The sequence below is a fragment of the Bos mutus genome, chromosome 14 (assembly GCF_027580195.1).
Source record: "Bos mutus isolate GX-2022 chromosome 14, NWIPB_WYAK_1.1, whole genome shotgun sequence".
Taxonomy (NCBI): Eukaryota; Metazoa; Chordata; class Mammalia; order Artiodactyla; family Bovidae; genus Bos; species Bos mutus.
This window is the reverse complement of record NC_091630.1, coordinates 20193894-20206391: the sequence shown is the minus strand read 5'-3', so window position 1 is coordinate 20206391 and position 12498 is coordinate 20193894. Positions and strand designations below refer to the sequence as shown.

Below are 12498 nucleotides of genomic sequence, written 5' to 3'. Positions count from 1 at the left end.
TTATTTCTGTCTTGGTGGTTTAGTGACTCATGGGCCGTGTCCGTGAGGATCCAAGTTCAGGTGAACTATGCTATCACTTTGTGAAAGCTGTACTTTCCACTCATGAACGCTGGACTGAACTTTTGTGCCTTGAAGTAGTTTTAGGGACTGAGGAAAGCATAGTTGAAATAAATCCTGAGAAGTTTGCAAACCACCCTGAGCCACAGCTGGCCCTTCCCCCAAATCACAGGAATGTTGAGAAACAGCAGCTGTATGGCCACCCTACCCTTTGTCAGTGGGCTTGCTCCCCCCATACATTTGTACTCTGTTCGTTACCCCCAGTCAAAACCCAACCACGTGTCCCTTGGAGAGTCACTTTCTCTCCAATGCTCCCTACCATAGCAGCTTTGAAAAAGTGCTTGTCTTCAACCCTAACTAGTCTCGTTTTCTGCTTTGACTGTTTAATTTCTGGACTAGGTCATGTCACTGACTCATTTGGAAAAGCAACATGTGAGGATGCCCACCCACAAAATATCTTTTCCCGGGCTTTGGCATTAGTGGGGTGTGAAGTAGCACCCGGGAGGGCAGACTTCAGCATTCACCTTCCCTGCCCACCCCTCATCCTTCCAGTGCCCACTAACCAGGTAGGGCTCGGGGCGGGGGTTGAACCAAAAGACTTGCACATGCCAGTGGGTTGCAGTTATGTATTCAGTTTCCTATGTCCTTGAATAACACGGGCCATGGGAAGGGGGAGAGAAACACTGGAAGAGCTGCCTGGCTGGATACATGACTTCTACTAAGTCCTAGGTTCCTACACTTTACAAGATCATCTTCCTACAGGAAAACCGGCTCCCACAAGGATAGCAGGGGTTACAGGGGTCACAGGGGTTACAGGGGCTGCAGGGGCTACAGGGGCTGCAGGGGTTACAGGGGTTACAGGGGCTACAGGGGCTGCAGGGGTTACAGGGGTTACAGGGGTTACAGGGAGACGCGCAAGGGTAGCAGGGAGACTCGATCTTGACGCAGCTGCCGAGCCCGTAGGAGTAGGTCACGTCCTTCTCGTCCACGCACGGGGGCAAGCTGAACTCTTTGCAGATGTTCATGTAGCTGTATTTTTTCGACCCCAGGCAGTCGTATCTGTTCTCGCGCTCGGCCGACACACACACCTTTCCGTCCTTCACTCTAACCTTGACTTGATCCGGTTCAAAGCCACACACGTTCACCGATCCTAAAATGTTACTGCTACAGCAAGAGGAGGCCAGAATTCTATTTGTTGTTCTTCTCAGTCTGGAGTTTAGGAAAAGGAAAGGGTAGGAGGGAGAAGCTCAGATGGACTCAGACACAACTTGACAAGCAACATTTTAACCTCTATTGAAAAAAAAAAAACCAAACCAGCAGAAGTAAATACTAGTCACTGTGGGGAGTCAAACTTTACAGAAGGGTGTGAAGTGAAAAATGAGAGTCGGCCCATGGGAACCACACCCTCCACTCCCAGGTAAACCCCTGTTAACTATTGGTGAGTGTTTGGTCTTCCAGATCTCTCTGGAAGTTTTTTATTTTTACTGTTTATTTTTAAAATTTTTTTCTTTTTCTTTCCAGTTTTATTGAGAGATAATTGACATACAGCATTGTAAATTTAAGGTGTACAGCATAATGATTTGACTTAACATACATCGTGAAATTATTATCTCAGTAAGTTTAGTGATTATCTATCACTTCATATAGATACCAAATTAAACAGAAAGATCTTTTTCCTTGTGATGAGAACACCTAGGATTTAGTCTCTTAACTTTCATATACAACCTACAGCACTGTTAATCATATTGTATATTACATACCTAGTAAGAGTCAGACACGACTGAGCGACTTCACTTTCATACATTGGAGAAGGAAATGGCAACCCATCCCAGTGTTCTTGCCTGGAGAATCCCAGGGATGGGGGAGCCTGGTGGGCTGCCGTCTATGGGGTCGCACAGAGTCAGATAAGACTGAGTGGCTTCACTTTCACTTTTCACTTTCATGCATTAGAGAAGGAAATGGCAACCCACTCCAGTGTTCTTGCCTGGGGAATCCCAGGAATGGCGGAGCCTGGTGGGCTGCCATCTCTGGGGTCGCACAGAGTCGGACACGACTGAAGCGACTTAGCAGCAGCAGCAGCAGCAGCAGCAGTACTTATTTTGGAGAAGGCAACGGCACCCCACTCCAGTACTCTTGCCTGGAAAATCCCATGGACGGAGGAGCCTGGTAGGCTGCAGTCCATGGGGCTGCTAGGAGTTGGACGTGACTGAGCGACTTCACTTTCACTTTTCACTTGCATGCATTGGAGAAGGAAACGGCAATTCTACAGTGTTCTTGCTTGGAGAATCCCAGGGACGGGGGAGCCTGGTGGGCTGCCATCTCTGGGGTCGCACAGAGTCGGACACGACTGAAGCGACTTAGCAGCAGCAGCAGCAGCAGTACTTATTTACCTTATAACTGGAAGTTTGTACCTTTCGACCACCTTTATCCAATCCTCCCCCTTCCTCACCCCTCTAGTAGCCACAAATCTGATCTCTTTTTCTGTCTGTGTGGTTGGTTTGTTGGTTGGGTTTTTCTAAAGTATAATTGACCTACAACATTCCTGGTGCACAGCGTAGTGATTTGATACTTTTTTCCATTACAAAATGATCAGCACTTTCTCTTGCATTTAAATCTCAACTCCTTGTCTTATTAGTTATGGAACCCTGGGCAGGCTTCTTAACCTCTCTGCCTCAGTTTCCTCATCTGTAAAACTGGGACAATACCAGTAACCTATTTCTAGGGATTTCATGAGACAAATTAGTTACTGAATGAAAAGGATCTATACTGGTGCTCCGAGCATGGTTAGCATGTTAGGCTTTTGTCTTGTGTGTGAGTCCCACAATGTGCCATGGAAAGTACTAAGCCATTGGAGGCATTGTTTCATTTGACCTGCATGAGAACCCTGTCACGCAGGTGGAATTGTCCCTGTTTTGTAGATGGGGAGATGCTGAAGGTGGTGAGTGCAGAGCCAGGATTCAAATCCAGGCCTGTTTAATGCCAAAGTCATGATTTTAACCATCACTTAGACTGAGCTGTCAGCATGAGGACCCAGACACTCAGTCTTGGAGGCCTGGCATCAGCCCTGCCTGCTCTGGGTCTCCTCAGGGACCAATTTCTTTCTAATTGCCTAAGCCTTCCAAAGATAACCTAATGCTCTGAAATGCTCTTCTTTTTACTCCCTTACCATTAAAAAAAAATCTGTATTCTAAGAGCCACTCCTGGCAAATCTTGCATCTTTGGCCTCCAAAGGGAGGTCTTGGCATGTGTGCTTTCTAGAACCTCTTCTGGTTTGAGGAGTCTGGACTCTGATTGGGTGATTAATCTCAGATATATTTTTTATTCTGACTTTTTATACTGAATAGTTTATACACTTACTGCTTTTTGTTACATAAGTTATTACAAGCTCACTGTAGAAAACTCAAAATGTGCTGTGCTCAGTCGCTTTAGTCATGGCCGACTCTGTGACCCCGTGGACTGTAGCCGGCCTGGCTCCTCTGTCCATGGCATTCTCCAGGCAATAACACTGGAGTGGGTAGCCGTTCCCTTCTCCAGCGGATCTTCCTAACCCAGGGATCAAACCTGAATCTCATGTCTCCTAAATTGGCAGACAGGTTCTTTATCACTAGTGCCACCTGGTAAGCCCAGAAAACCCAAAGTCCAGATAAACAAAGAGATGGAATATTTTTTCTTTTTTCAGTTCAGTTCAGTCGCTCAGTCGTATCAGACGCTTTGCGACCCCATGAATCGCAGCACGCCAGGCCTCCCTATCCATCACCAACTCCCGGAGTTCACTCAGACTCACATCCAGTCAATGATGCCATCCAGCCATCTCATCCTCTGTCGTCCCCTTCTCCTCCTGCCCCCTATCCCTCCCAGTCTTTTCCAATGAGTCAACTCTTCGCGTGAGGTGGCCAAAGTACTGGAGTTTTAGCTTTAGCATCATTCCTTCCAAAGAAATCCCAGGGCTGATTTTCTTTTTTAACAGACCACAAAAGCCCTCTTTGTCTTCTACAGGAGATGGATCTGGGAGTCCAATGTACAAGCCAAGGCCGGCTTCCAGATCCATCTCTTCCTCTCAACAGTCTGAATCTTGGGGCATGAATTCATGTTTGTTTTGGGTTTTCCTTAGATTTCCCCCTCTCCCACTATTCCCTCCTATTCCCGAGGGGGTCACTCTGGCCCCCTCTCAACTGCAGCAGATGCATGGGGGTCTCACAAATATGGATCTTCAGGAAATTGCCCCAGAAGTCTTGGCTGGATCAGGTTTCTTCTTCCTTTTGCTCCTAGGTCAGGTGCAACCTATGGGGATGTGTGGGTCTAGGAGAAATTGCAGAAGCCTCATTTTACCCATTAGATTGAGCTCCGAACTTGCAACCTGACTCCTGCCTGGCAATGTACCATCACCCTACATAAGATTTTCCCTGGCTCTGTGAGGTTCTGAGAGATATTCTGCTTTACTGTGATCATGAGGACAGAGGTTAGTCATGGTCAACAGAGGCAAGTCAGCCTCTTCAGTGGATGGCAGAAGCCTCTTAGGAAAATTGGGGAAGAGCGAGTGGGCAGCGCTGTTTGCCTGCCACTCTGGGGTGTCCCCTCCCCTCCCGACTGAAACTGGATTTCACCTGAAGGTATGACCACGCTCCTGAATGTGATTCTGCCCAGAGCAAAGGGGAGTGATACCGCAAGCCATCTTCACAAAGAGATGAATCGGTTTTCTGCCGAGTGATGAATAAGGTGAAGAGGATGACAAGAACGCCAGTCTCTACACTGAACCACAGGATGGCTGTCCTTCCTCTAGTTACTTTTTCTCCTTAGACCCCTGCGAGTAACCTGTTAAGCTTGCTTGTTCCTTTCCAACACATCTTTCCCTCTTCCTTCTTTTCCCTCTTCCTGTCTCCTTGCCTTGTCTCTCTCCTGATTTTGGATGATACTGGAGAAGTATGACTCTCAGCAGGAGCAGGGTGGCACCACACAGGTGCATCCGAACACCTGTGGCACTGTTCAAACACAGGTGCCTGGGCCCCACCCCCGGAGTTTCTGATTCAGCTGGTCTGAGGAGGGAACCAAGAATTTGCATTTCTAACAAGTGCCAGGTGATGCTGGCTGCTGGGTTCAGACAGCAGATCACTCTGACCACTGCTGACCAGGCAATTTAAGCACATCGATTCCAGAACTCAGGCAAACCTGGTCTCAAGTCCTGGCTCTCCCATATCCTGAGGATCAAGAACGTTGCCCTGACTCTGTTTCATAATCTCTAAATTGGCCAAGATGTTGCAAGGATTAAATGAAGATGATGTGCTAGGCACTTGGTTTTCACTCGATAAAGGTAAGTCTCTTTATCAGGCTCCGCCTTACACAGACTTCCCCGAAATATGAGGCTTTAAGTGGCCAAGCCCCAAGTCCTGTGTCAAACACTAAGGCTAAATAATGGATATGCACTTGGCCTGCAGGGGCAGCAACTCCTACTCCTGCTGCCCTGGGTGCCTGGGCCCTGAGACCTGTGGGTACAAAGAGATTGCGGTGAGAGGGGACGAGGGGCCCAGCTTGCTTCCAGCTCTGCAAGGTCACAGAGGGAAACAGCGAGCTCTCCTCTCTGTGGGAGAGTCAACCTGCCACCAGCCGTAAGGTAAAGCCGCAGAGTTCCTGGGTTCCTCTCTGCTGGCTTCCCACAGTGTGACTATGCCCTGATCTTTGGGTCAAAGAATGAGGTGGGTTGAGGGGAGTGGAATGATTTGCCTGAGGGCTTAAAACCTAGGGAGGCACTGCTAAACCACAAAGAATGCACTCTGGGGGCTGACAGTCATCAGCCTCCCCCAATGAGGGTGATGCAGGGGGAACTTCATACTCAGAGTGTGAGGGGTAAAAGGAAATGAGAAGGCTGGTTTCAAAGTTCTCAGAAGATGATGCCTCTGAGGTGGGGGTTTTTTTAAGGGAACTTCTTGAGCTGCAGGTCAACCAAGGATACTTGGATGACTGGACGGAAGCAGTCTCAGGATGAATTTCCAGGTACCTGCAAAGGGCCCAGCATTGAGCCTAGGGCATTCCTAAGCGCAGCTGCAAATCAAGGTTCATTTGCCCACGAACACTAGACCCAAGTGTTGGAGCCACTCCAATATGAGCTATAGTTAGATAATGAACCCTAAGGGCAGGATGGCTCTTACCCAGAGGGTAAAGCGTCTGCCTGGAATGTGGAAGACCTGGGTTCGATTCCCAGGTTGGGAAGACCCCCCTGGAGAAGGAAATGGCACTCCATTTCAGTACTCTTGCCTGGAAAATTCCATGGAAGGAGGAGCCTGGTAAACTACAGTCCATGGGATTGCAAAGAGTCGCACACGACTGAGCAACTTCACTTCTAAGGGCAGGATTGAGGAGGGGCTGGCTTTGTTCCTACCATTTGCGTACAGAGGACAGGAAGCCCACGAAATGCAGGGGTGAATCGAGTGCAAACTTACATCAGGCTGGTCACATGGTTTCCTACAAGAGAAATCAAACTCAGTAACTTCAGTCTCTCTCAGTTCAAGAGAGGAAGGAAGGAAGAGTCAGGGAAAAGGCTAGTGCTTAGAGTACGAAAGTAATCTGGGGAGAAGAAAAGAATTTCAAAGAAGCTAATGAAATGGAAGTACTTACTTGGGTCTCCACTATTGAAGATGCTGTCAAGGTGTCTTTAGAAGTAGCTGCTCAGTAAACAATGGGAAGAATTTGGACCTTCTGTACCCAGACTAAAAATACACACACACACAATCAAATACACACCAATTAAATACACACTCAGGAAGGCTCAAATGACTTTTAGGGGAAATTACATGGTCTGCCAAAACTTCTTGCCCATTATTCACGGAACACCCAGAGACAGAGCACATAGACTCTCACACAGAAAAACAATTCCAGTGGGGCCATGGCAACTATAGACCAAGGAATCTTCTCCATTGGGCAAAGAAGCTTCTGGATAACATGTCCTGGCATCTAAGAGGACATGTCATACCTAATCAAACTGCTGGCTTTTGCTTTAAGGGGTAAAAGGTCAAGTGCATATGTTTTCTAAATTCTAAAAGCCTTGGGAAGGTTTCACACCAAAGATTGTTTTAAATCGAATCAACATGATATTTCTGAATCCATTCAGTCATGGGTTGGGAGCTGAGAGATAAGAAAAGAGGCATTTCACTGAAAAAAATGATAATGGGAGTCCTCTGGGACTAGAGCTGAACCAGGCTTTAACATTTTCATTCATATTCAGAAATTGAATATTTAGGTTTGCAGGTAACTCTAAGCTTTTCAGAACAGTGAAATGTCAAGCTGTTAGAGCATAGGAGTTTCCCAAGGTGGTCTGAATAGGAAGAAAAGTAGCTGGGAAGAGGGCAGACCTGAGGTCATTTCTGAAATGAACTCAGGATTATCAGTTCAGAGATCCCAGAAGACCTCAGCAGCTTCATGTACTGCTTCAGGCAACAGAAAAAAATTAGCGAAAAATCCAGACATCATCAGGGAAAGTATCACAAACCATAGCAAGCGTTACCTCTTGTATAAATAAACCACACTGCTTAGATTTAAGCTTGAAATCGTGTCTACTGCAGATCATTAAGTAGAGACTCCCAGAGTAGGCGGAGGGTGCCCAGCTGGTGAAGAACTCCCCTGGAGAGCCCGGAGAGTAAGACAGCCTGGAGACAGAGACTGAGCAGACTTGGAGCAAGGGTGTTTGAATAGTCAGAGGCATAGGGAAGTAGACACAGGCTACTCGCAAGTAGCCCTTCATTTAGACCAGATATTTTTTTAAAAATGACCCTTACATGAAATTTATGTAACTTGATACTTGATGGGGTAAAAATTGGTTCAGATTGAGTATAGATGAGTTTATTTGGCAATGGTCCCATCTCAGACTATTGAAGGAAGTTCATTACTGACCTTTGGTGACCAATGACCTAGACAATAATTGTTCTATTGCCCTTTCCAGGGAATCATCACTGTCCTTTGTTGTCAAGGGCTTCATTCTCTCTCTTTCTGTCTTCATCCATCCATCCGTCGTCATCTTTCTTTTTCTTTTCTTTCTTCCTCTCTCCCTCTCCTCTCTCCCCCTCCTTCCTTGTTTTCTTCCCTCCTTTTTCTTTCTTCCTATCTATTCATCTATTAATATATGTGTCTCTCTGTCTAATCTATCATCTAATCTATTAATCTTATCACTGGGATAAGAAGGACATTGTTTAAGGATACAAACTGGCAATGAGTAGTAAGTCCTAGAGATCTAATCACAGTATAGTAAATGTAGACAAAAGAAACATTGTATTATAATCATCAAACTGGATAAGAGGCTAGGACTTAATCAATCCAATCACTAAAAAGCAATAATTATATAACACAGTTTGTTGTTGTTGTTTAGACTTCAGTCGTGTCTGACTCTGTGTGACCCCATAGACGGCAGCCCACCAGGCTCCCCCATCCCTGGGATTCTCCAGGCGAGAACACTGGAGTGGGTTGCCATTTCCTTCTCCAATGCATGAAAGTGAAAGTGAAGTCACTCAGTCGTGTCCGACCCTCAGTGACCCCATGGACCGCAGCTTTCCAGGCTCCTCCATCCATGGGATTTTCCAGGCAAGAGTACTAGAGTGGGTTGCTATTTCCTTCTCTGGGGAATCTTCCCAATCCAGGGATTGAATCCTCATTTCCTGCATTGGCAGAAGGATGAGCCACTGAGCCACTTGGGAAGCCCCTGTGTAGCACAACGGAGATAGCTAATTATTGCTACAATGGCAATCATATTATAATATATAAATGTATGAAATTTGCAACATTGTACAACTTAAATTTATACAATGTTATGTCAAATATAATTAAAAAGATCATCTATTTGTGCCATCTTTTAAAAAATAGTAGCATATTAAGTAGTTTTTCTGTACCTTTTTTCACTTAGTATGACAATACTTAAAATGCTTCATCAGTTCTTTTTACAGCTACATATTATCCCAATGTATGAATGTACCATAATTTGTTTAACCAGGTGACAGTGCTTTCAACTATTTTTTTCTATCATAGTTACAGACTAAATGGCATAAGTAGACAGAAAAAGAAAGTTTTCTCAGGCAAAAAGTAAAATGTGATGAAAACCAAAAAAAACTTGTAAAGTGAATTTAAAATTATCCAGTTCAATTAAAACCTTTTCAACTGTATTCTGAACACTGTGGCTTCAGTTCTGTAATTTCTTTACACAATCTTTACTATAGTTGAAGGGGGAGGCAGACAATAAACCCAATACCAGATGAATTTGAAGTCATCAAGAGTTGGAGAATAGGAGAAAGGATTTCCTACAAAACCAAATAAATGCCTCTATTGTTCAATTTGCTCCCCTGCTCTTAAAGCCTCTGGCAAACGTTTGACTTGATCAATTATTATTACTTCTCCCATAGTCATTTCTGTAAGCCGAAATACACTCAAAGCACTTTACTCATAACCAGAAAAAATGTTTAGTTTGCTGCTCCCAATAGCTTTTTAATGACACCCCCTGTTTCTTTCCCTCATTGAAGCCACATTATTTATCACGTTGGTGCTCCTGCCATAAGCTGAAAACAACCTTGCCAATTGACATCATTACACTGTCTTTTGAGAATCTTACAGTTCCCATTATGGACCCTTTTACTCTTCTTTTCTTAAATCTTTTCTGTGTCACCAGAGTCATTACCTTGAACCCGGTTCATCTTTGTTCAAGTATCGATTGTCACCCTCTCCTCCCTTATTCCAACCTAGGAGGCTAATGCACCAACTCTAAAAACCTGAAGATGTTGTCTTACTTGGCAAGCTCTCTCTTCTCATCCTCTATGGCTCTAATGGCTTTCCTCTCCAAACTTCTGAGAGACGGGCGAAGACAGTAAAGCTTCACATCACACAGGCAACACGGGTAGAGATCGCACAGGCCGCAGGACCGTGACCGCTTTGAGTAGCACAGGCAGTAGGGGTACGGGTGCAGGTCGCAGCAGCAGTAGGGGTGCATGTATAAGTCGCACAGGCATCGTGCGCGGAGCTCGTCGACGCATCTCAACTGCCGCAGTTCTCTGTCCACCTTCTTGATGTCCCTTCTAACACTGTCCAAAAGACAACTCAGTGCAGCCATTACAGTCACACCTTATTGTTCTGTGAGTACCTTTGGGAAATGGCACTCGGGGGGGAAAAAATTGTTCTAAGCTCTTCTCAGAGGTTTCTTTTAAAAATAAATGACACACACATGGTTCACTTACTTTAAAGCTTGGGTTCTATGACCTCACCACCCTCTTAAGTATGTCATAGTCTTTCGGTTACCATGAGAACTGTACACAGTCACGGTCTCCAGAGGCCCTCCTTAGAGTTACAGAGCTACTCTCAGAACCACCGTAATTAACATAAGGGTTTCATTCACCTTGATTTCATTCACCTTGAAGTGGGATGGGCCCCCCAAGTCATCACAGTTCCTTGGGGTTTATTGGGCTAAATCGTCCTGCTCTTGACTTGTGTGTGGCCTGTGGATTAGCCACAGCAATGAAGATCTTAGTGTGCAGGGTAGAAGGAGCTGCCTGGCTCCTTCCTTCAGGTCCTTCTCGCTCCAGCCTCGACATCTAGCCTTGCCCCTTATACTCTAGGATTCATTCTGGCTTCTATTCCTTTATAGGTAGAATATTAAGAGCTCCCCAGGGGTTCTCCTTACCAAGCTAACCTTGAGTCAGCCTTTGTCCTTGACCTTCTGAGCCTCCCATCTCTGGGTCCTGCCTGTTCTTTATCAGCTGGCATCCTGGCTATCCTAGGACCTTAGTTCTCCTGTGACTGGGGTCCTGCTCTTAAGCTCCCACCTCTCAAAGCTCTGAGTCTTGTCCTCATCACCACTTCCCGGCAACTATGCCTCTGGTCTTACATCCAAGCTGCCAGATGCCCTATTCCCAAGTGCTTCCCAAGTGTTGGTCCTTGATACTCAGAGCCAACTGCCTGAAGTTGCCTGAGACCCTGACTTGGGCCAGTTTCCTGTGTTCTCAGCTGGGTCAACATGCTGGACCTGGGGCTCAGCCCTCAGCCTTGGCTTGGCTACTTCTGCTCCCCTGGGCCATTCCCCTCAAACTGCTCTCTGCCTCTCAAATTCCCTTTTAGTGGACCAAGGCATAGGGTACTTGAGGACAGGTGGTTGGAGGTGGCATTGGAGAGGGAGACCAAGGGCTGGGTTTAAAGGGACTTCTGGCCAGTTAGGGCATTTGAACTTTATTTTGAGTGCAGTGTAGACTCACTGGGTTTCCTTTCTGTTGAGAGAAGTTGGAAGGCAAGCCACACTGAAGGTGGGGCATGAGGGGAGAACAGTAGCAATGTCTTCTGCGGGAAGGCAGGAGACAGATTCAGGGCTGGGGACCATGGCCATAGGAGTGGCAGGAAGGAAGCCAATGGGCCGTCTTCCTCTGCCCTCCCACATCCGCTCAGGCCCTACCTAATCCACTCTCCACGTTTTAGCCAGAGTGATGTTCATACATAAATCTATTACCCTTCGACTCTACCCTCCCCTCAAAGTCTTCAGATTCTTCTCTGTCCTTGTAGGAGAAGGCCCAACATCCTCACAAGGTGGTGAACAGTAGGGCCTCTGCCCACCTCTCCAGTCTCTTCTGTTATCATTACTCCTGCAACTTGTTCTGCATGAGCCACAAAGGCTTCCTTGAAGTCTCTCTCATTCCACCTCCTTCTGGACTGTGTTCTGTCTGCTTAGAAGTTCAACACCCTAACTAGTTGATCTAGTTAACTCCTAAGGCATTCTTTAGTTCTTCTCTTAAATGTCCTTCCTTCAAGGGCTTCCCTGTTCCCCAGAGGACATGCTGAACAGTCCACATATGTCTTTCGTAACATTGTTTGTTTCTCCAACTGGAGTGTAAGCTCTATGAGGGCAGGGACCAATTATTTTTGCTCACCATTAGATCCTCAGCATGATGTCTGGCACAGAATAGGAAGTTAGAATTGATTCACCAAATGAGTAAAATTAAATAGCATTTAGTGAACAGAATGAGGACAGAGTGAGGGAGGTGTAATGACTCATAAGTTTCTAGCTTGATTGAGTCATGGTGCCATTGACTGAGATATGAAACACAGGAAAAAGAGTAAGCTTGGAGGACATGCTGAGTTTGAGGTGCTGGTGACAACTTTAAGGTAGAAATGTGGAGTACCGTGTGGGTAAGTGGGTCTGGAACTTGAGAGAAAGCTGGGTCAGAGATATAAAATTCAGGATCTTGACTGGGCTAGATCACTCAAGAGGAGAAATAGATTGAAAAAATGAAGAGGACTAAAGCAGACTCCTGAAGAACAATGATAAGAAATGAGAGAATTAAAGGAGTCATGAAAGTCTCATAGAAGAAATACGAGAAGAAAGAATTCCCACTGCCGAAGTCCATTGTGTATCACTAGACCAAGTCCAGTAGACCCCAGTCTTGACCTATGAACTCCCTTTCTGTAGAGATGAAGCATTTTAGCAAAGAA

The 12498-nt window shown here is 45.9% G+C and overlaps 1 protein-coding gene across 1 annotated transcript; it reads right to left on the bottom strand.

Annotated features, from left to right (window-relative positions):
* Window positions 1-797: 797 nt before the first annotated feature.
* ODF1 (outer dense fiber of sperm tails 1) lies at window positions 798-10135 on the bottom strand. Its single transcript, XM_005899373.2, has 2 exons — window positions 9816-10135; window positions 798-1266 (listed from the first exon to the last, which is right to left on the bottom strand). Exons 1-2 carry the CDS (start codon window positions 10133-10135, stop codon window positions 798-800), a joined length of 789 nt encoding a protein of 262 aa, XP_005899435.1.
* Between the last annotated feature and the right edge of the window lie 2363 nt (window positions 10136-12498).

Coding starts and splice junctions, on each gene's coding strand:
- ODF1 (XM_005899373.2), bottom strand. CDS start 10,135: ATGGCTGCACTGAGTTGTCTTTTGGACAGTGTTAGAAGGGACATCAAG. Junction 1,267..9,815: donor GAGAAGAGAGAGCTTGCCAA/GTAAGACAACAT, acceptor CCTAAACTCCAG/ACTGAGAAGAACAACAAATA.